The sequence below is a fragment of the Equus asinus genome, chromosome 17 (assembly GCF_041296235.1).
Source record: "Equus asinus isolate D_3611 breed Donkey chromosome 17, EquAss-T2T_v2, whole genome shotgun sequence".
In the NCBI taxonomy this organism is placed as follows: domain Eukaryota; kingdom Metazoa; phylum Chordata; class Mammalia; order Perissodactyla; family Equidae; genus Equus; species Equus asinus.
In genome coordinates, this window is record NC_091806.1 from 41,460,108 (window position 1) to 41,484,493 (window position 24,386).

At 36.8% G+C, this 24,386-nt stretch overlaps 1 protein-coding gene and 1 pseudogene across 2 annotated transcripts in view; both read left to right on the forward strand.

The window, feature by feature from the left end:
• Positions 1–2,252, forward strand: part of LOC106822071 (organic anion transporter 7-like) — a 32,586-nt pseudogene extending 30,334 nt beyond the window's left edge.
• Positions 2,253–12,221: 9,969 nt separating this feature from the next.
• The window catches only part of LOC106822084 (organic anion transporter 7-like), a 36,865-nt gene continuing 24,700 nt past the window's right edge, over positions 12,222–24,386 (forward strand). For both annotated transcript variants that reach the window (XM_014827104.3, XM_014827105.3), the window contains exons 1-2: positions 12,222–12,759; positions 13,444–13,547. In XM_014827104.3, the coding sequence (XP_014682590.1) occupies positions 12,358–12,759; positions 13,444–13,547 (506 nt within the window). In that variant the 5' untranslated portion in view covers positions 12,222–12,357. The remainder of the gene's footprint in view (positions 12,760–13,443; positions 13,548–24,386) is intronic.

Below are 24,386 nucleotides of genomic sequence, written 5' to 3' on the forward strand. Positions count from 1 at the left end.
AAAGAATTTGAATAGACATTTTTCCAAAGAAGATATACAGATGGCCAACAGGCCCATGAAAAGGGGATCAACATCACTAACCGTTAGGGAAAAGTGAATCAAAACCACGATGAGATATTTCCTCACATCTGTTAGAATGGCTATAGTGAACAAGATGAGAAATAACGAGTGTTGGAGAGGATGTGGAGAAAAGGGAACACTTATGCACTGTTTGCAGCATTGTAAATTGGTACAGACACTATGGAAAACAGGATGAAGTTTTCTCAAAAAATTAAAAATAGAACTACCATATGATCCAGTAATTTCACTTCTGGATATATGTCTGAAGGAAAGAAAAACACTATGTTGAAGAGATATCTGCACTCCCATATTCATTGCAGCATTATTTACAATAGCCAAGACATGGAAACAACCTAAGTATTGATCAATGAATTAATGGATAAAGATGTTGATTATATACATAACTTAGCCATAAAAAAGAAGGGAATCCTTCTATTTGTAGCAACAAAAAAGGACCTTGAGGGCATTATGCCAAGTGAAATAGGTCAGATAGAGAAAGACAAATATTGTATGAACTCAATTAATGTGGAATTAAAAAAAAAGAAAACACAAACCCGTAGAAGAAGAGAACAGATTTGTGGGGACCAGAGACAGGGGGGATTAAAAAAGTGGTCAAAAGGTACAAACTTCCAGATATAAGATAAATAAGTAGAACATGATGATTACAGCTAACACTGCTGTATGATATATTTGAAAGTTAACAGAGTATATCCTAAAAGTTTTCATCAGAAGGAAAAAATTATTTTGTCTTCTTACTTTTGTATCTGAGATGATAGAAGATAACTAAATTTACTGTGACAATCATTTCACAATATATGTAAGTCAAATCTTTATGCTGAACACCTTAAACCTATACCATGCTGTATGCAAACTATATCTTAATAAAACTGGAAAATAATATGTACACCAAACATCGAAATACCTAAATATATTAAGCACTTACTAACAGATATGAAGGGAGAAATAGACAACAATATAATAATAGTAGGGGACAGACATATACAGAACATTCCATCTAACAGCAGCAGAATTCATATTCTTTCTAAGCGCACATGGAATATTCTCCAGCATGGATCATATGTTAGGTAACAAAAAAACTCCTGGAAAATTTAAGAAGATTGAAATCACATCAAGATCTATTCTGACCACAATGGTATGAAACTAGAAATCAGTAACAGAAGGAAACCTTTCACATCACTTTAGCCTTAGCCTGCATGGTCCTGGAGTCCAAAAACAGTCTTCTATCCACTGTGTTCTAGACACTATACAGAATTTCCTCTTGCTAAATGTGTGCTAGTACAAGGAATATTTATGACATGTTAAAATTTCCAATATTACAGCCTTTTATTTCAATTGGTGTCAAAGATCTACTGGTAACAGATTAGAGAAGAAGCTTTGTTGTATTTAGTAGCTGTTTACAAACAGGGAGGGCTGCTTCTGAGAAGATCTGTTGTTGGTTACCTGTTGATTCTGTAACATTTTAAGTGCAAAGTTTCACTTGTGAAAACATTTCCTAAATTTCAAAGTGCACCTTCTTTTTCACACTTATTTTTACAACAGGTTGTTCTTGTTCCCTAATATAACCTGTACCTGCTTCTCAGGTTTGGGAGAAGGATAATACTCAGATGGTGTTTGCTCCAGTGTTTGCCCCATCCTCCCTCATTGACTGCTCATTGTGCTTCTTGGCTGGCTTTTCTGTCGTGAACATCATGTTAAATAGTGTTATGCTCAATAAGTCAACACTTTTTTTCTAGTACATTTTCCAAACCTTGACTTTGATGATGACAGTACACCTTTGTTTAAAGTCAAAATCCTGTGTGTGTTTTCTTTCAGATGTAGAATGGACAGTGCCCTGATTCCGAGCCATAGGAATGACACTGACAAACCGTGTCAATACTTTTGGGTAAGTAATACTAGGAGGTTTGGCTTATGCCATTCAAGACTGGCGCACCCTCCAGCTGGTGGTTTCTGTGCCAGTATTTGTCATCTTTCTGTCTTCAAGGTATAAGAACTCTCTTAGTCTTAGAGGATCCTGGAATGAAAGATACATGGAATCAGGACACACGAATTCTGTTTGTTCCTTGGCCAACTCTCGAGCATGTGCTCCACTAATCTGTGCAATTCCAGAAGCTGAACAGACAGGGTTGGCAGATAGCATCATGGACACTAAATTAAATATGAATTTTGGATAAACAACAAATATTTTTGTATACTAATATCCCAAATGTTGTATGGTGCATAGTTACACTGAAAATTACTCACTGTGACAGGAGATTTTCACATACTGACGTACATGGGGTAACTATTTGGGTTCAAAATTGATTTTACTTGAACTAAAGAAGCCTGATTTATGGCCTATCAAACACTCATTGTACATCTGTTTCAACCATTAAAGAATGCACTCTCTTAAGATAAGAATGCCTACTTCCCCTCCTATGCCCTATTGGTAATGCCCATATTAGTCCCTTTCCAAACATAAGGGTCATGTTGACCTGCTAATTTGCAACTAAATATCTCTTTCCAACTTTGATGAAAATGTATCCCGGGTGTGTTCAATGTATGTTCTTTGTTCTAAAAAGATACGAATCTGCACTGAAAACCATATTTCTCCAGAATGTTTTCTTCCTTTCTGGAAAAGTCCTCCCCAAGTTATAATCATCACTCTGGCTCAGGTAAAACTCACCTTATTTCTTTTCTCTATAGAATGGTTATTGGCTATTGCATCAACAACTGTTTGTGTGAAATTTCTACTTATCTGAGAGTTCTGTATCCTTATGTACTAGCTGGATAAGATACAGAATGTCCCATTAAATTCAAAGTTTTGATAAATAACAAATATTTTAGTATAAGTATGTCCCAAATATTGCACAGACTGTAGATATACTAAAGAGTTATTCACTGTTTATTTGAATACAAATTTAACTAGGCACACTGAATTTTTAGTTAATAAAATGGGCACTTCCCATGAATAAGAGGGACGACAATGTGACTCCAACTCTCTGTTCCCAGCGGAAGAGAGACTTTAATTTAATTACACAATATAATACAATTATGACACTATCTACCTAGAGTTACCATCATATCCCACAGATTAAGGACTCAGGCCCACAAGGCTGCCTCCCCACCACGACAGGTACCAGTTGCAAGCCCGGGTTATTCCCTGTGTTTCTGACCCACCAGCCGTAGATTGGAGGTTCCAATGACCCCCTCCTTGGCTTCTATTAATTTGCTAGACTAGCTCACAGAACTCAGGAAAACATTTACTTATATTTACCAGTTTATTAAAGGATATGATAAAGAATACAAATGAATAGCCAGGTGAAGAGATACATAGGGTGAGGTCCAGGAGGGTTCCAAGCACAGGAGCTTCTGTGGCTGTGGAGTTGTGGTCTGTCACCCTCCTGATGAGGATTTGGTTACCATACTGGAAGCTCTTTAAACTCAATCGTTTTGGATTTTTGTGGAAATTTCATTATGTAGGCATAATAGATTAAATCATTGGTCACTGATAATTGACTCAATTTCCAGCCTCTTTCTGTTCCTTGGAGATGAAGAAGGTGGGACTGAAAGTTCCAACCCTCCAATCACGTGGATGGTTCTCCTGGCCACCAGCCCCATCCTTAGGCACAGTCCAAAAGTCACCTCACTAACATAACAAAAGATACCTTTGTGGATCTCATCACTTGGGACATCCCAAGTGTTTTAGGAACCCTACGCTAGAAATAGAGATGAAGCCTAAATATATATTTCTGATTATAAATTTCAATATCACAAAGAGGAAAAATACCAATTCACTAGAGAAAATTGAAGCCTCTGTCACCTGTAGTTGGTTTTTTTGGTGGTAATAAAGATGTTCTGTAATGAGTGATATTCTGTGGTGTTGGTTCCACAACTCGTTGGTAACTAAAACCCACTGAATTGTACACTTTAAATGGGAAAATTAGATGTGTTACAAAAAAATAATAGGCCCAAATGGCCCCAATGACAGCAAACCAAAACCTAATTACAGTTTCAGCCACCCCCCCCCCCCACCCCCGGAGGAATGTGACCTTTAAGTCAACCTGAAATTTCCAGAGTTGCACCAGGAAGGTAATCTATATGATAAAACCCCTGACAGTCCCTTCCCCCCAAAATAGAAGACGTCCTGGCCCAAAACAGTCCTTTCTTTCTTTTGCTAGTGACTACCTTGCCCCATCCTCCTTTCTATCAAAATCTTCCCTTTTCCCAATCTTCCAATTTCCCAACCCTAGGAGTGCCCTTCTAGTTGCTAAGTGGGATGCTGCTCAATTTATGACTCACTTAATAAAGCCTATTATATCCTCAAATTTACTCATTTAAATTTTGGTTTTTAACAGATTTGGTGAGAGTGGTGGGACTGACGTGAACTTCTGATGGCACTTGGGGACAACACAAAACACAGGCATAATGCCCCATGAACCCCATTTTGAGTTCACTGTCTTTCTTATCATTTCTAAGGGCCATTGGTTAGTTCCTCTCAGTTTTAGCTCTCCTCTCTTTTTATATTCTAGCTCGCAAACTAATTGGCTTTCCTTTACAGGGCAGGTCACCTGTAGCTGGTGGATGATTCTACCTGGAGCCCATTGAGTTCATAAAATTCTGCCTGGAGACAATTGAGCTGTCAGAGGATTCTGCCCAGATCCAAGTGAGCTGGCACAGGGTTCTACCAAGAGCCAAACCCTTAATCTTTCACATGACAATTCCTTGGGTGGAAAATCCCAGGTCTTAGCTCTGTCCTTGGATTTCACATAGGGAACTGCTGATAGTTTAGTCCACAATTTCTCATTTGTTTGGATTCAGTCTCCAGATTCCACATTGGGAATTGTTGGTGGCAGCTCTAGTTCTCCATTACTTTTGGAATCACTCTGGAGTCTCCATTGTTTGGGGTTTGCTGGTTCAATCCTTTTTCTCAGCTCAACAATCCATGGGAATTGGTGGTGGTTACCAGCAAGAGTTGGACTGTGTCTGATTTAAGAACCACACTAGGACTGAGATCAGACTGAGTATGATTTAGGCTGGAATGAGTCTGGTGAGAGGCCTCATGTGAATATTAAATAAGGGCTAATTTGTAATGGGAATCTCTGAAAAAGTTGCAAAATGGGTGTGCTTGGGTCAAACATTTAAAGGCTGTTAAAACACTTGTCACTTCCCAACCCTACAGCAAGTCCCTCTTAGGTATTAGTTTGGCTCAGAGAAACCCAAAAGCCTTAGATAAAAGAAATGAGATCATCAAGTTTCAAAGAATTGCGTGCACAACTGTTTATTTTACATCTAAGAACTATGGTCTCAGGAGTCATAGACTCCTTCAAAAATGGTAAAATTTGTCTAGAGACAATGTAGAACTGCAATGGTCATTCTGGGAAATAATCTAGTTAGATAAAATCAATGCAAAAGCTTAGAAAAGTCTTCAAGATTCAACAGTTAAAGATTCATTGCAAAAGAGTAATAAAAAATTAAAGAGGTAAGAGTTACCTAAAATGAAAGACTATACTGCTGATGTAACACTGGCTTAACTCCTACTGCCTCCTCTATCCTCTCCTACTTGAGTACTTATTCTAGTAACCTTCTGAATGAATTGTTTTTCCACTCTGAAAAAACTACATGACCATAAGCAAAAGCTGCCAAGGTTAATGGCCTTACAGATACTCCCAAATCTACCTTTGAAAAAGGACACCATATGGGCTCCAAAAGATGTTGATGGGACTCTGAGGAATATCCTGGTAAGCTGCTTTAGTTTCCCAAGGGGAAACTAAAATTATAATTAATCAAGTTATCCAATACTGCCAGATATATTTACTGTTTGTTCTGGCCGAAATCCGACAAGATATTTACAATGATTTAATAACTTTACGGTCAGAAATTTTGCCAAATTGAAAACTGATATTTAGAGCCTGATAGGAATTTTTCTGTAGCCTCCTCCGCTAAGTTACAATGAAACTATAACCCAGAGGGAAAGAAACATCCCAACAGGAGGTAAATGCATGTTTCAGTCCTTTTTGTCAATCCCAAAACTTTCTTTATTCATGTCAAAATAATTGTACATACTGAGATATTAGAAACAGAATTATCCTGCAAATATGCCCCAAGATCCCATCTTGAAGAAACTTGGATACCTTCTTTGTACCTTTGTGATGTAGATTTTCTACCCACATCTTCTCTAAGACCTAAAAGCTATTCTTTGAAATGCAATATTTCTCATCAAAAGCAAAAAGAAAAAAGAGATAAAGTACTTGAATTTGGGATAATAAGAAATCTCAGAAATTGTCTCCACAAATATTAGTAACTATAAGTTCTCTGTGTCTGTCTATGTATCTCTCTGTACATCTCCCTATATATACATGTATTGTAGATGTGTGGTAATTTCTGCCTCCTGATGGTATTGCTAAAATTGGTTTGTAAAAGAGCTCTATTGAATAGCATTAAAGGTCAAGCACTTGTAAGCATTGGGCATTTTAACATTCTCAAAAATGTAATACACACTAACCCAAATTCTTTTCAAGTTCAAGTGATCTGGGAAAATATTAGGTATAAAAGCTAGCTTGAGTTTGTTGGTTTAATTGAACAGACATATGTTTAAAGTTACAAACATTGAGTATAATGCAGGTAAACAACTTTTATTCTACGTAGGTTTATTAGTCAAAATTATGTTATCTCTGTTGCAAAATTTGTCAGCAAAAAGTCACTTCAAATGATGGCTGATTTTGTCCAATGCCTAATGAAGTTTTTCTGGGTGATCTAAATATAATTGTTAGGAGCAAATAACTTGGTTAGATGTAATTGAGATAAGAGTTTATAGATAAGCTTTTTGGCAACATTATATTTTATGGCATGTTTACTTAAAAATAGCTCACAAAATGTTTTTGGTAACCCAAAACTTTAGAGTTTTGCTAAGTTAAATTAAATGATGAGAAATTTATTAAATATCTAGATCATTCTCAAATAAGATAAAATAGAGAAATATTAATTGTTGACCACAGGTTTATCTACCCTTGACTCCCTATTGCAGGGAAATTAAAGATAAATTTGGGTCTATTAGTAAACCTGTTTTACGCCATGCTAAAAAATTTTCTTTGAAAAAGCATATGCTTCTAGAAATTATAAAAAATATTTACAAATCTTCCAATCCACAGAATGCTGATATAAAAGACAGTTCATAGTTGTTTATTATCTTATTTTTCACAGAGAAATTAAGGTTTCTAAAGTTAAAAATTCTAATATGAAGGTGCATTTTGTTAAGGGAATTGACAGTAATTTTGTTTCAGAACGGGAAGGAGAAAAACGATGGGCAAATTAAATATATAGAGAAAGAAAATCCAGAGAAATCCTCTCTTCCAGAGAGAGAGGATTATTAATTGTGTGATCAGGCTGACAAAAATTAAATATTTTTACGGTTTTTAAATTAACATATAGTATCAGTAGTGTAGTTACGTAAAACTGACCTTAATTTTCTTTCAACTGCTAAAAGACAAAATTTTCTTGGACCATTAGGCCTGCATCTGATAAGAGATTATGAGAGAAAAGGAAAGATTTAATGTTGTATCAAAATTATCTTCTTTGCTTTGTCAGGGCTTTGATTATGTAGGAAAAATGGAGTCTTCTTAATATTAAAAGAACTAAGTTTTGCTAATAGGTAATTAAATATTAAGTTTCATATTGATTTCCGATCCTATTTAGTCTAGCGGCCAAACCTTTAGGTATCTTTGACGAAGTTCCCAAAATCAACTTCTAAAAGTGAAGTCTTTTTGATCTGGAAGAAACTGGGATTTTTCCAGAGAACACCTGGAACACTTCAAAAGATTTGTTAAACTAACCAAGCTTATTTGATATGTTAAATTACATAGGAAAAATTGTCGAATAAATGATAGTATGCCTTCTTTACGTTGTATTTGCATAAGTATATAAGTGTCCAAGAAATTGTGTGAAATTCCTAGAAATCTGATATGTCCTGGAATAATTCTATTACTTGTAATTCTAGCTATTATCGTAAATGTTGTATAATGTCCTCTGGGACCTCAATCAAAAATGGACAACAAGAGCATCGGGAAAATGCCCCAGCTGACTTTCAGGCAGAGCCAGCAGCAACAGAATGTGTACAGAGAGTGGCACACGTGGATGAAGTCCATCTGCTTCTGAAAAAAATGACACCTCATTTTTGACATCTTGACATCCTTGTCACATGGAAACAATTTGCCGCTGAATCAAAGATGTTAAGATGGGTAAACAATTGTGGTAAATTAACAAACACTCAGGGCTAAGGGAAACACAAGATGGCCCCTTGGTTCTTTCCAGCTCCCTAGTAAATCCCATTTTTCGGTTTTTACATTCCTTTACCCCCTATACTGCATTTAAGAAAAATTATTTTTGTCCCCTGAGGCTTCAGACAGCCTCTATCTGCTCCCTTTGAACACATGCAGCTGGACTTCATTCAAGTGCCGCTTAGTATGGGTTATCAATATGTTCTTGTTAACATATGTATGTTTTCTGGATGGGTTGAAGTCTTCCCATAAAACAAGGCTGATAACTTCATAGTGACAAAGAAACTGTCAGAAAGTGTCTTTTCCACTTTGGGTATACCTTCCACAATCTCCAGTGATCAAGGCACCCAATTCACTGGGCAAAACATACAAGTCTCAATTAAAACCTTGCAAACTTTTTGTAATTATCGCTGTTCTGTCACCCTTAACTATTGCACAAGGTCGAGAGAACTAATGGTTTTAATGTTTTTCCAGACTTAAAGAAATGTTTTCATTTAAGCAATCAACAATTTGGTAAGATATATCTTTGTGAAAAGAGATAAAGCATTAGTTCTTCTCTCTACTTGATCCCTCAGAATTCAGAAATACTCAGTCACTATTCTTGTTTCACTTATATAAATAATAGGGCCAAGTTTTAATATAAAAACATTACGTTCACTTTGGTTATCTTTAGTAAAAGATCTATGTAATTGTAGAAAGAAAAATTATGTTTGCACCTGTGTAGATATTAAAATCTAGTCCTGTTAATTGTCCTTGAGGTTTTGTTATATATGTGTAGACTGGACTCCTCCAGCCTAAAACATTTCCTTTGGTCATGCTGACTGTTTGCAGTACCCACTTTGGAAAACATAAACTCCACACGAGAGAGTCACTGGCAAACCAATGTCTATCGGTATACAACCTTCTGCTGATCCCATGCTGTTTCATGCTAGTATGATCAGCTGCTGCCAGTTTCTAAGTCTTATGCTCAAGTCTATCATCAACAGGTTAAAGAAGCTTTCCTAGATCCACATTTAAATGATCCTGTTAGTCACACTCTAGAGCCTAGTGACTAAGTATTCTAGAAGCTTCATCAGAGGAAGACAGGCTTCAAGCCCTATTAGGAGGGACCTTACTAAGTGCTCCTGACCACTGACACTACTACAAAACTAGAAGGCATTGTATAGGTCTGAAATCTGATCCTGTAGAAATACTGGAGACTTCCAAATCAAATTGACTATGAATAGAAGTAGCTGATGTCAACATAGACTGCTTCTACCCAAGTCACCAGAAAAAAACTTCCTACTATTTTTTTTTTAAAGATTGGCACCTGGGCTAACAACTGTTGCCAATCTTTTTTTTTTTTCTTTTTTCTGCTTTATCTCCCCAAACCCCCCTGTACACAGTTGTATATCTTAGTTGCAGGTCCTTCTAGTTGTGGGATGTGGGACGCTGCCACAACATGGCCTGACCAGCGGTGCCATGTCCCCGCCCCGGATCCGAACCCCGGGTGGGCCGCAGTGGAGCACATGAACTTAACCACTCGGCCATGGAGCCGGCCCCCTACTTTTGCTAAACATGAAACACTTTTCTATTTTGTTTCTTTCCTTTACTCTGGCATTGACCTGGGAAGATAACGCCTTCATCTGTAATGCTCAGGCCACTGCTAAGGGGAGTAACCTCTGGAATTTAGAACAACTTTAATTTCAGGCTAGGAGAAAATGCTCACTGACCCCCAGCTTGAACAGGCAAATGCAACAATTCCTGTGAATGAATCCATTAACAGTGCCACCTTAGTGGAAGTAGTTTGTGCCCCAACAGGATGTATCTATGTCTTCAGTGTTTATCACTCTCTTTGGACTTATGAATGCCTAGATGATTGCTTGGGCAATGCCTCTTAGGATATGTAGCTATGCCCCCATCTATTCTACATAGGACCTACCAGGAGACCTTCATTAATTCAAAATTAGCTCCCTTTCACAAATCCCTAGTTCCCTGGTTAGGGGTAAATATAAGTGAGGCTGTGATCAGAAACTTCTCCTTAGCTCTTGAAAATATTACAGACTCCACTGTTAAAGCAGTAGCTGCTCAACAAAAATCCTTAGCCTCTCTGATGTTCTTGGTAATAGATTAGCCCTTGATTTTCTTTTAGCTGAGCAAGGTGTCTTTGCTATGGCTACACCACCTGCTGTACCTGGATCAACATTCCTGGGGAAGTTGAAACTCAGTTACATGAGATGGTTGACAAAGCCACTTGTCTTTAGATGGTGACTCCTTTAGTGAGGTCCTTCTTTGATGGGTTTGGGTCTTAGGGACCGTGGCTCCAAACCATACTCCAAACATTGGGAATTATCCTGGTTATTGTAAATATAATAATCTCTCTGGCAAGTTACGTTCTGTCAAAGGCTTTAAGTGCATGTTTGCAGCTGCTAACCACCAAGCAAATGATCTCCTTAAGACTGGAATGTCAGAGAAGGAACAAATAATGACCAATTAAAGACTCTGAACCTCAAGATGTGACCTGTAAATATCACAGGGATTAAGCAAAAACATCATGACTTGTGAATATCACACAGAAGATGAGAAAAAGTGATGAGAACCACGGAGTGGTGGCTGACAGTGCAGCAGTGCCTTAATTTTTTTTTAATCACATCTCTCAGTGAGGCTGAAAGTTTTAATCAAATGAGGATAATTGATAAAATAAAAAATATCAAACCCAAAATGGCCCCCATGACAGCAAGCCAAGACTGACTTACAGTTTCAGCCCTCCAAGGAATGTGACCTTTAAACAGTCAATTTGAAATTTCCTAAGTTGCACAAGTAAGGTAATTGGCATGATAAAACCCATGCCAGTTCTATTTCCTCAATAAAGAAGATGTTCTGGCCCGAAATAACCCTTTCTTTTCTTTTGCTAGTGATTTCCTTACCTTATAAAAACCTTCCATTTTGTGTAACACCTCATATTGCCCTTGTAGTAACTGGATGGGATCCTGATTTGTGAATTGCTTAAGAAAGCCAATTATATCTTCATATTTACTCAGTTGAATTTTGCTTGTTAACAGATGCTATGTGAATTATATCTCAATAAAGCTGTAAAAAAAGAAATTTTAATGGATGATTTAGTGCTAATCTATAGTGCTATGACATTTTATCTCATATTTTCTCTTCAATTCTTCTCTAGCATATCATGCATGTACCAGATAGGAATTTTATGACATCACGGTGGAATTATTTATTTGTTTCTCCCTTACTCACTGGACTTTAAGAGCCATGAAGACCTTATCTGAAATATTGCTTTATTCCTTGAACTAGCACAGAAAAGGTCCTCACACGTGTTATCTGGATGAATCAACAAACCAATACAAATAAGCCTCAGTATGTGCTTACCACCGGTTTGCCTTTCTGGCCACCATCACTGTCCATTCTGCCTCCATTTCTAGTAAATTACTGTCAGTGTGAATTTGTGATATGATTTTAATGAAGCAGAATGTCAGTTATGAGAAGGACATGATTACACCAGATTTCACTGGCTTTAATTTAACTCAGGATTGTTTTCCCTAACTCTTTTAATCAAAATTCAGCATTAAACAAGCAAAATGCTTTCTTTTCTTTTCAAAGGGAACTTAAACAGCGTTTCATTTTTGAGTGAAATTAGATTTTCTGGGAAGAACTGCATACTATGTAGCGGGTTTATTTTAGATTATTTGCTAAGATTCTGTAGATCAAAGTCCACTGCTGACGTTGAAGCACTGCTGAGGACAAAAATTTTTACAAAGTACACCTTTAACAGGTTGAATTGTCCACCACTGGAAGTACCTGAGCAAAACATTTCCTGCTGTAACTAAGGAAAACGGCTAACTACAGGCCCTAACACAATCTTGAGAAACAGCTTCCATGGCCCTGCTTTGGAAGACAGACAGGGTCAATTGAGGAGAAAGTGTGGTCATCACACATTTAGCGTCACGTGTGGAAGGAAATATTTTCTCTCAAACTTTTCTAGATACAGTCATTTTGTCTCATCTTGGGGATCACCCGTTGAGCCTCCATGGCCTTTCAGGACCTCCTGGATCAAGTTGGAGGCCTGGGGAGATTCCAGATCCTTCAGATTGTTTGCCTTTGTATTTCCAGCCTCATAGTGTACCCTCATATGCTATTGGAGAACTTCACTGCAGCCGTCCCTGGTCACCGCTGCTGGGTCCACATCCTCGACAATGACACTGTCTCTGCTAATGGCACTGGGATCCTCAGTCAAGACACCCTCCTGAGAATCTCCATCCCACTGGATTCAAACCTGAGGCCAGAAAATTGTCGTCGCTTCCTTCATCCCCAGTGGCAGCTCCTTCACCTGAATGGGACCTTCCCTAATATGAGTGAGCTGGACACGGAGCCATGTGTGAATGGCTGGGTGTATGACCAAAGCTCCTTCTCCTCCACCACTGTGACTGAGGTAAGAAGCCCTGTAGATGTGCTCTGAGTTCATACTGTGGGTGTTTAGAGATAGAAAAAATAATGAAGATGCTTCAAGCCTTCAGTCATTACATAGGTGCTCATTCTTAAATCTTTCAGGAAATATTAATTGCTTCTTTATTAAATGCTTTACATTTAAATAAATAATAATACTAATGAATTAAAAAATAGACTACTATTGTAGTGATTTTATTCTTGAAAAGACCAAAGTGTAAGCAAGTAATTTGTGTAATATGTTAAGAATGTTATGCTAGGTCAGTAATGCTTACCATTTGGTTGAAAATTATAAATACTTTGGAGATCGATGAAAACCTCCATGTTTAAACTGTACCCCAGTGCAGTCACATACGTTGTCTGCGAATAAATTCAGGCATAAATAAAATTTTAAAATTAAAATAATTGCATTCTATTGCCATGATTAAGCACCAGTTTGCATGAAGTAAAACAGAGAATTAGTAAAACTTATAATTTTAGAGGAGTTTTCCAGAAAAAATTTATGTTTAACCTGAGATTTAAATTAGAATGGCAGGTAATGTAGAAAGGGAAGCTGGAAAAGAAGATAGGGGCCTAATATACTAAAATTTGCAAGTAATGTTAAAGTGTTTCCATGCAGGGATTATAAAATGCTGTGGAGCTCTCCTTTGCAAGTTTCCTTCTCTTACAGTGGGACCTGGTGTGTGAATTTCAGTCACTGATCTCAGTGTCTAAATTCTTAGTCATGGCTGGAATGCTGGTGGGAGGCATCATATATGGCCATTTATCAGACAGGTGAGTGTCTCTGGATCACAGCTCTCTTTCCTGAGTATTTTCATCATTTCATGAATCATTCTTTCCTTCAGAAATACATATTATAAATTACACTGTCCTAGAGCTTCCTTGGTCTCCACTTCCCAGATTTTCAAGAGGAGAACTAATGAGTGTGGTGAGTGCTACGTTTTCAACATTGACCTTGGTGTGCAAGACACAGTAGTGACATCTCCATTAAATTTGGAAGCACGTCAGGACAGTATGTATAGAGGAGGTGCTATAACATGTGGTTTAGAAACATGAGCAGGTATTAGCTACAGGAATGATGAGGAAAATGTTTCATGTCGTGAGATCCAGCCTGTTTGAAAACACAGATATGGAAAACTGCTATCTTGGCCTTGGCCAGGGGTGCCATATTCAATCCTTCCTGTACCCTGTGAGCTGAATGTTTGTGGTTTCCCAGAGAATGGTCATCATGGCCTAGTTGCCTTAGTATGAAGAGTAGATTTTTCTATAAAACCTGTGGGGTGTAGAACAATGTGTCCTTGGTAGTACGTTGAAAAATTATGCCAGGAAACTTAATTTTTGTGTTTGCAAAAACAAGTTTTTAAAGGTAGGCTTTTCAGTCATGTAAAGTAATTAATCTGCTAACAGCTGATCAAAGTTTGTCATATGAGTGGTTTGGGATATTCTGTGCCTGACAGTATCCCTTCTGAAAGAGACTTCTTCTGAAATCATTGTCAACACCCAACCACGTCTCTTCTGAGGGAGGTGGAGTGCAGGATGTGCCCCTTAACATTCACCAGCATAATATTTTCTGTTGTCTCAGATGAGAAATGTGAACACTAAATATATCACAGTAAATGTAACATATAAATGAGTTCAGAGTCAGTGTGTTCATTTTCAGGAGCCCAGTAACACAGCCTTCTGGGACAGTGTCATGAGAAATTATAGATATATCAATTTTCATGTGTCATGGGGTAGCAGAGTTTGGGGATGGAAAGGGCCTAGTCACAGATTACAGTGGAGAAATAGGTGAAATGGAGGGGTCAATATAATCTAAGTATTTTGAACTTCGTCAGAAAGCTGAGAGGAATAACTAAAGGATTTCCTTTGTCAACATTTATAGTTTGTAGAAACCATGCATGTTTTCCATTAAATTTATTTCTAATTAACTTAGTTTTTGAGGCTAAGAAGTTGTTTTTTGTAACTTTAATTTCCAATTATTCATTGCTGTTATTTAAAAAAAATGAAATTTACACTTATATACTGAACTTACCAACTGCCACCTTGATAAATTTATTTTTTAGGTCTCATAGCTTTATTGTGAATTCCTTAAAGTTTTCTACAGAACTATGTTTTCATCTGCTAGTAATGAAAGTTTTACTTATTATTTTCCTTTCTTTTTCCTTTTACTCTTTTTCTGTAAATAGCTACAACATTCAGTATCATGCTTAATGAAAGTGGTGAGAGATGATAAAATCTTGCCTTATTCTGACCTTAGGTAGAATGCATTGTTCTTTCAAACTTGAGTATAATGTGAGCTATAGGATTATAGTAGATACCCTTAATTAGGTTTAAGAAGTTTTCCTCTATTTTTGGTTTTCTGAGCATTTTATGTGAAAATATTGTGACATACAATAAGGACTACTGAACACATTCTATAGACCATCTAATACCTGACAGAGAATCTTGCTTGAGAACCTTTGGGAAATCAAGACTTTCAAAAACAGCCATATATAAGGGGGAATTGATAAAGTCATGTCCAAGGCCAGGCAAAGCACATTCTCAGAAAAGACATGAGAACATCTAAAGCTTTTACCTCAGCTTGATACCTACCCACAGTGCAAGCCTAGCTAAGCCTTTAAGGCTTGCCCAAAACCAGATCAAACATGCAAGCACTGGGGAGGAAATCTCCATCAAAACTTAGCTGAACATGAACTAATAGTTTTGCAAAGCAGTTTGGAAAGGTCTGAAAAGAATAGACTACCAAGCCCTGTGACAATTAATAAAAGAATGAGCAAACCCTGAGTAAGAGAGCATATCTAATTTCCAGATTTAGCATAGTATGATAACCAAATGCTCAATTTTCAACAACAACAAAAATATCAGAAGGCATGCAAAGAAACAGGGAAACACGGTTCTTAAAAAGGAAAAACTAAAACCTGACAGAGACTGTTCACATGAGTAAGCCCAGAAGTCAGACATTCACACAATGGCTTTAAAACAGCTGTCCTAAATATTTTCAAAACACTGAAGTAAAACATGGGGAAAAAAAGAAAATAATTCAGGAAAATACTCCATGAACAAAAAGAGAATATCAACAAAGTGATACAAATTATAAAAATAGAAACAAATAGAAGTTTTGGAGGTGAAATATATAATGAATTGAAATTTTCTCTAGAGGATTCAACAGCAGTTTTGAGCAGATGGAGCGAACAGTGAACATGAAGATAGTACAGTTTAAATTATTGAGTCTGATGAACAGGCAGAAAAAAGAATGAGGAAAAGTGAACACATCCTAAGGGACTTAGGGAACATCAGCAGGAACCAAAATACTAATTATGGGAGTCTCAGAAAGAGAAGAGAGGGAAAAAGGGGCAGAGAGAGTAAATGAGAAATAATGCAGGAAACTTCCCAAATTTGATGAAATATATCAATCTACGATGAAATCCAAGAGCCTCAAGGAAATCCTAGTAGGATTAACTCAAAGAGACCCACACTGAGACCCGTTATAATCAAAATGTCCAAAACCAAAGACGGAGAGAGAATCTTTTTTTTTTTCTGCTGAGGAAGATTCACCTTGTGCTAACATCTGTTGCCAGTCTTCCTCTATTTTGGATGTGGGCTGCCAGCACAGCATGGCCACTGATGAGTACTGTAGGTCCATGCCTGGGAACCAAACTAGGGCCAACAACGTGAAGTGTATCAAAATTAACCAATAGGCCAATGAGGTTGGCTCAAAGAGAGAATCTTGAAAGCAGCAGGAGAGAAGCAACTCATCACACAGAAGGATCCTAATTGAGATCATTTATTAATTTCTCATTAGAAACTTTGGAGGCCAGAAGGCAGTGGGATGATATGTTGAAACTGCTGAAAGAAAAACACTGTCAGGGCTGGCCTGGTGGCAGAGTGGTTAAGTTTGCTTATCAAGCCATGCTGTGGCATGTTTCCCACATATAAAATAGAGAAGAATTGGCACAGATGTTAGCTCAAGGCCAGTCTTCCTCAAAAAAAAAAAAAGTCAGTGAAGAGTTCTATATCTGGCAAAAGAATCATTTAAAAATGAGTTAAAAATTAAGATACTCACAGATGAACAAAAGCTAGTGGAGTTCAATATCACTAGACTTACCCTACAAGAAACACTAAAAGGGGAGATTCACTTTGCGATTAAAGGGTACTAGATAGTAACTTAAAAAAGAAATAGATATGAAGAGAAAAGTTCTCTGATAAAGGTAAACATATAGGCAAATATGAAAACAAGTATTATTGTAATTTGGTATTTATGTTTACTTTTTATTTTCCAAAGGATTTAAAACAAAAATGCATTAAAATAATTTAAAATCTATGTTTGTGTATAAAGTTGTAATTTGTGATATCAATATCATAAACAGGAGGAACAGATAGCGGTATAGAAGTAGAGACTTTTGTGCAATTGAAGTTATCAATTCAAACTAGATTGCTGTGACTAGGATGTTATATGGAAACCACAGAAAAAATATCTATAGAATATACACAAAAGGAAATGATAAGGGAAACAAAGAATGTCACTACAAAAAAATCAATGAAGCAAATAAGCAGTCAGCAAGAGGGAATGAAAAATAAATAGCTGTAAGACATACTGAAAACAAATAGCAAAATAACAGAAGAGAGTCCTTCCTTATTATTAATTACCTTATATGTAAATGGATAACACTCTCCATTCAAAAGACAAAGATTGACAGAATGGGTTAAAAAAAATAGGATCCAACTATATGCTGTATGACAGACTCATTTTGGATCTAAAAACACAAATAACTGGAAAATGAAAGGATGGAAAATGATATTTCATGTAAACAGCCACCAAAAGAAAACTTGATTGACTATTCCTAATTCCAGATAAAATAGACTTTAACTCAAAACTTGTTATAAGAAGGAATTCAAATATTGATTTTAAGAAAGTCAGTTCAACAAGAATATATAACAATGATAAACATAGATGCACAAAACAACAGAGCCCAAAACATACAAGGTAAACACTGACAGATTTGATAAGTGAAATTGACAGTTCTAGAATAACAGTTACATAATTCAATAAATCACTTTCAATAGTGCACAGAGCTACCAGATCAAAGAACAATGAGAAATAGAAGACTTTAACACTATTAAGCTAACTAGACCTAATACACATGTATAGGACACAACAATAGCAGAATACACAAAATTCTCACATGCACATGGAATACTCTCTGAGGTAAACCACATGTAGGACACAAACAAGTATCCAGTGAAATAAGACAGGCACAAAAGGACAATTATTGCATGATTCCACTTGCATGATTCCACAGTCTCAGAGAAAAAAAGTAGCGTAGACATGCCCAGAGGCTAGGGCAAAGGGAGGAAGGGGAGTTATTGCTTTATTGAGCACAGAATTTCTATTGGCAATGTTGAAAAATGTTTGGAAATAGATAGTAATGATGTTTGCAGAACATTGTAAATGTAATTGTCACTGGTTTATACACTTAAAATTAATAAAAACAGCAAATTTTCTTTTATATATATTTAATAAAAAGAAACACAAACGTTAATATAAAACGGAAAAGCAAATATGAACATTGATAGACACTGTATGTGGCTCAAGAAGCATAAAACAATAGTTATCTGGTCTTTACTGGAAATATTTGCTGACTCCTGGTGTAGCAGCCCTCTGAGGCTCTCTGTCGATTTTTTTGAATCACTGTTTCTCTCTGTTCTTCACCTTCTATAGCTTCTATTGCTCTATCTTCAAATTCACATAGTCTTTCTCTTGTGTCCACGTGGCTATTAAGTCACAGTGAATATTTATAACAGCAACTATACTTTTTGAGTTCTAGAATTTCATTTATTGTGGTTTGTTTCATCAATTTCTCTGCTGAGAGTGCCTATTTCTGAGCTGTGATTTTCATACGTTATTAAATCATATTTTACTTGCATCTTTGAGGATACTCCTATACCTCCTTAAAATACTTATTGGTTAAATCAAAATTTGTCTTCTCTCAGGAGAGGTTTGAATGATTTCTATTCTCTTCAGAATGGATTTCATTTCTTTGGTTCTTCACATACCAAGAAATATTGAATTCTATCTTTACTATTATAATCATTAAGTTGTGGAGATTCTATCTTCCAGTATTATTCATCAGTAGTACTGATTCTTTCATTTTAGTGAGTAATGTTCATCCTGGGATTGAACTAAAAACTGCTTCTTGGGCAACTGGCCTCAGTTCAGATCTTTGACTTTGACCAGCTTTGAGCTTATTCTGCACGTGTGTGTTTCAGAGACCAGTCAGGGATGTGTGGTACACACAATTTAAAGACTCCCTCTTTGTCACTTTCCATTGCTGGATCTCTCACTCTCATCAGTGTTTCCAATCTACCACAGTCTATCATCTGCTTCTCTAGGCCACATGAAGGCAGGTTTTACACATATACCCCAATCACTGTATTTACTGTGTGGTTTGCAGCTTACTCAGGTTATAGCCATGGAAACAGGATCTTCTTTATATTGTTCCCTATGTGCTCTCCTCTGAGGGGCCATACACACTCCACCACAGACTACTTGCTTCTGTGAACTCTTGAATACACCAGTACTCTCTTTGAGTAGTTGCTTTTTTTGTTATGCACAGTTTTATACATTTTTTCTGAGAGAGTGGAGGGAAGATTGTAGAGTAAAATTCTTTTATCCCTGGAACCTGACATGCACCCATCAAAGGCTTTTAGGAGAAGTATTTTGATAGAATTTTAATCTGCCTTATTAGTGCTTCATTGATAATTAACTGAGGGAGCAAAAGTGATGTAATGATATCATTTAAGAGACTATCAAATAATTCTAAGGAAAAAGGATGGGAACTTTAATTAGCAAGGTGACCATGGAAATGGTAACAAGGAGCTGGATTGGGAAGCTATCTGTGGAAAGATACAATAAGATTTCCTGATGGCTTGACATATTTAAGAAGGAGGCTATGATATGGCAAAAGGAGGATCAAGGATGATATCTATATCTTCAGCCTGAGCAAATGGATGAATGCTGATATGGTTAAATAATCTGAGGGAAGACAGGAAAAGGAACCCATATGGAGGAGAAAGTTAAGACTTCTGTTTTGGACATAATAAATTGGAAGTGCCTATTGGTGATGCGTCAGGAGATGTCAAGTTGGAGAAGGCAGTACTAAGAATATTGGCCGGCTTGAAAACAACTTACCCCAAATATAACCTCTACCAGGCTGATATCCAGCTCATAAATACCCAAGCATCCTAAGTATTCACCATCTCCCCATGACCCCTCCTTAGTAGGCAACTCTGCGTGAACACTTCAAGTGTCAAGGTCAATGTCCATTATTAATGATCAGCGACTCACAAATATTGATTGTTAAACATTTGGAATATCGCTTCTGCTCATTATAACATCCCTTTCAGCCAAAATTCAAAATTTACAGTCTCATACTTTTCTCTGGAGGCCTCATTCCTTAAAAAAGTTGAATATCTTAATGTTCAGTTGTAAATAAAGCAACTAAAATCTTCATGGTTTGAATTTATCAAGCAAACCAGACCTCACCTTTGCTCCATTGCAAGGGAAAGAGCCATGCTGGTGCCATTGTAGACACAAGTCATAGAAACTCTTGGTGAGGGTGACACAGGGTACTGACACGGACTTCTGGTACTCAGACAGCTACCTTAGTGACCACGGTCTTGTGCTGATTGAACATTAGTCTGAGCTTAGACAAACCTACTAGCATCAGTTCCTAGAATCTCTTCTTCCTTGTGCATCCTCAATGCAATAGCCCAACTTTCCTTGTTGCTTGAGTGCCCCGTCATCCCACATGCCTGGGCAAGCTAGACTTAATTATGAATAACATACCTTTATTGGTCTCAAAAGTATCCCATAGAGGATGAAAATTTTACGGTCACTCTACTTATTCATGACAAAAAGAAAAGAGGATTCCTATGTCAGAGGTCGGAGAAAGGCAATAGTTGCTAAAGCATTCAAGCCCATTGATAGTGATGAAGTTGTTAGGAACCCTGATCTAGGACACTGACTCTGAGAATATACAGAATGTCATCAGATTCTTTTCTGCCTAGCATCTTTCAGGATCGTAGAAGCATTAAATATTTGGGGCAAAGAGAAAGAAATGATAAGCCACACTGTCTGCCAGAGACTAGAAACTGTTTACCAATGGTTCTTTGCATAATGTCAGTAACAAAAGCCCTTCGCTATTCCTACTGCATTTTTTTACTTAATATTATTATATTTCATTTTTAATATTTGCCTCATTGATATTTTGAATGAGTACACTTTTACCATCGTCACCAATTCTAGCCATAATGAGTCCAACTTTAAGAGAAGCCTATTCATATAAAATACAGAAAATGTATCCATTTAACTTATTTTAAAAGGTTTTTTTAGGGAGATTAGCCCTCAGCTAACATCTGCTGCCAATCCTCCTCTTTTTTCCTAAGGAAGATTGGTGTCCATCTTCCTCTACTTTATTTTTATTTTATTTATTTATTTATTTTTAATTGCAATAACGTTGGATTATAACATTATATGCCTTTCAGAGGTACATCACAATATATTTCAAATTCTGTGTAGATTACATCATGTTCACCACCCAAAAACTAATTATAGTCCATCCCCTCACATGTGAGCCTAATCACCCATTTTGCCCTACCCCCTTCCCCTATGGTAACCACCAATCCAATCTCCAATGCTATGTGTGTGTTTGTCATTGTTTTTATCTTCTACTTATGAGTGAGATCATACAGTATTTGACTTTCTCCCTCTGACTTATTTCACTCAGCATAATACCCTCAAGGTCCATCCATGTTGTCACAAATGGCCAGATTTTTTCATTTCTTATGGCTGAGTAGTATTCCATCATGCATAAATACCACATCTTCTTTATTCATTCGTCCTTTGATGGGCACCTAAGTTGCTTCCAAGTCTTAGCTATCGTGTATAACGCTGCAATGAACATAGGGGTGCAAGTATCTTTATGCCTTTGCGTTTTCAAGTTCTTTGGATAAATACCCAGCAGTGGAATAGCTGGATCATATGGTAGATCTATCCTTAATTTTCTGAGGATACTCCATACTGCTTTCCATAGTGGCTGCACCAGTTTGCCCTCCCACCAGCAGTGCATAAGTGTTCCCTTCTCTCCACATCCTCTCCAACATTTGTTGTTTCCTGTCTTGTTAATTATAGCCATTCTGACCAGAGTGAGGTGATACCTCATTGTAGTTTTGATTTGCATTTCCCTGATAGCTAAGGATATTGAGCATCTTTTCATATGCCTGTTGGCCATCCATATATCTTCTTTGGAGAAATCTCTTCTCAGATCCTTTGCCCATTTTTTAATTGGATTGTTGGTTTTTTTGTTGTTGAGCTGTATGAGTTCTTTGTATATTTTGGATATTAGCCCCTTATCTGATAAATGGTTTGCGAATATCTTCTCCCAATTGTTAGGTTGTCTTTTTGTTTTGTTGATGGTCTCCTTTGCTGGGCAGAAACTTTTTAGTTTGATGTAGTCCCATTTGTTCATTTTTTCTTTTGTTTCCCTTGCCTGGTCAGACATGGTACTTGAAAATATGCTGCTCAGACCAATGTCAAAGAGCGTACTGCTTATGTTTTCTTCTAGAAGTCTCATGGTTTCGGGTCTTACATTCAAGTCTTTAATCCATTTTGAGTTGATTTTTGTGCATGGTGTAAGGTAATGGTCTACTTTCATTCTTCTGTATGTGGGTGTCCAGTTTTCGCAACACCATTTATTGAAGAGACTCTCCTTTCTCCATCGTATGTTCTTGACTCCCTTGTCAAATATTAGCTGTCCATAAATATGTGGGTTTACCTCTGGGCTCTTGATTCTGTTCCATCGATCTGTGTATCTGTTTTTGTGCCAGTACCATGCTGTTTTGGTTACTATGGCTTTGTAGTATATTTTGGAATCAGGGAGTGTGATACCTCCAGCTTTGTCCTTTTTTCTCGGGAATCTTTTGGCTATTCAGGGTCTTTTGTTGTTCCATATAAATTTTAGGATTCTTTGTTCTATTTCTGTGAAAATTGTTGTTGGAACTTTGATAGGGATAGCATTGAATCTATAGATTGCTTTAGGAAGTATGAACATTTTATCGATGTTAATTCTTGCATCCAAGAGCACGGACTATCTTTCCATTTCTTTGTGTCTTCTTCGATTTCTTTCAACAATGTTTATAGTTTTCGGTGTACAGATCTTTCACCTCTTTGGTTAAGTTTATTCCTAGGTGTTTTTATTCCTTTTGTTGCAATTGTAAAGAGGATCGTATTCTTAATTTCTCTTTCTGCTACTTCGTTGTTAGTTTATAGAAATGCAACCAATTTTTTGTATGTTGATTTTGTATCCTGCGACTTGACTGTATTCACCTATTATTTCTAAAAGTTTTTTAGTGGATTCTTTAGGGTTTTCTATATATAAAATCATGTCATCTGCAAAGAGTGACATGATTTTCCAGTGGGATCCCTTTTATTTCTTTTTCTTGCCTGATTGCTCTGGCTACGACTTCCAATGCCATGTTAAATAAGAGTGATGACAGTGGACATCCTTGTCTGGTTCCTGTTCTTAGAGGGACAGCTTTCAGTTTTTCTTCGTTCAGAATGATATTAGCTGTGGGTTTGTCATATGTGGCCTTTATTATGTTGAGGTACTTTCCTTCTATACCCATTTTATTTAGAGTTTTTATCATAAATGGATGCTGTATCTTGTCAAATGCTTTCTCTGCAGCTATTGAGATGATCATGTGATTTTTATTCTTCATTTTGTTATGTGGTGTATCACATTGATAGATTTGCAGATGTTGAACCACACCTGCATCCCTCAAATAAAACCACTTGATCGTGAGGTATGATCTTTTTAATGTATTGTCGTATTCGATTTGCTAGTATTTTATGAAGATTTTTGCATCAATGTTCATCAGTGATATTGGCCTGTAATTTTCTTTTTTTGTGTTGTCCTTGTCTGGTTTGTATCAGGATGATGTTGGCATTGTAGAATGAGCTAGGAAGCCTCCTCTCCTCTTCAATTTTTTGGAAGAGTTTGAGAAGGATAGGTATTAAGTCTTCTTTGAATGTTTGGTAGAATTCACCAGGGAAGCCATCTGGTCCTGGACTTTTATTTTGGGGAGGTTTTTGATTGCAGTTTCGATCTCCTTACTGGTGATTGGTCTATTCACATTTTCTACTTCTTCTTGGTCCAGTTTTGGAAGGTTGTATGTTTCTAAGATTTTATCCATTTCTTCTAGGTTATCCAATTTGTTGGCATATAGCTTTCCATAGTGTTCTCTTATCACCTTTTGTGTTTCTGAGGTGTCTGTTGTAATCTCTCCTCTTTCATTTCTGATTTTACTTATTTGAGCCTTCTCTCTTTTTTTCTTGGTGAGTCTAGCTAAGGGTTTGTCAGTGTTGTTTATCTTTTCAAAGAACCAGCTCTTGGTTTCATTAATTCTTTCTATTTCTTTTTAGTCTCTGTCTCGTTTATTTCTGCTCTGATTTTTATTGTTTCCTTCCTTCTGCTAATTTTGAGCTTTGTTTGTTGTTCTTTTTCCAGTACCTTTAGATGCGCTTTTAGATTGTCTATTTGGGATTTTTCTTCATTG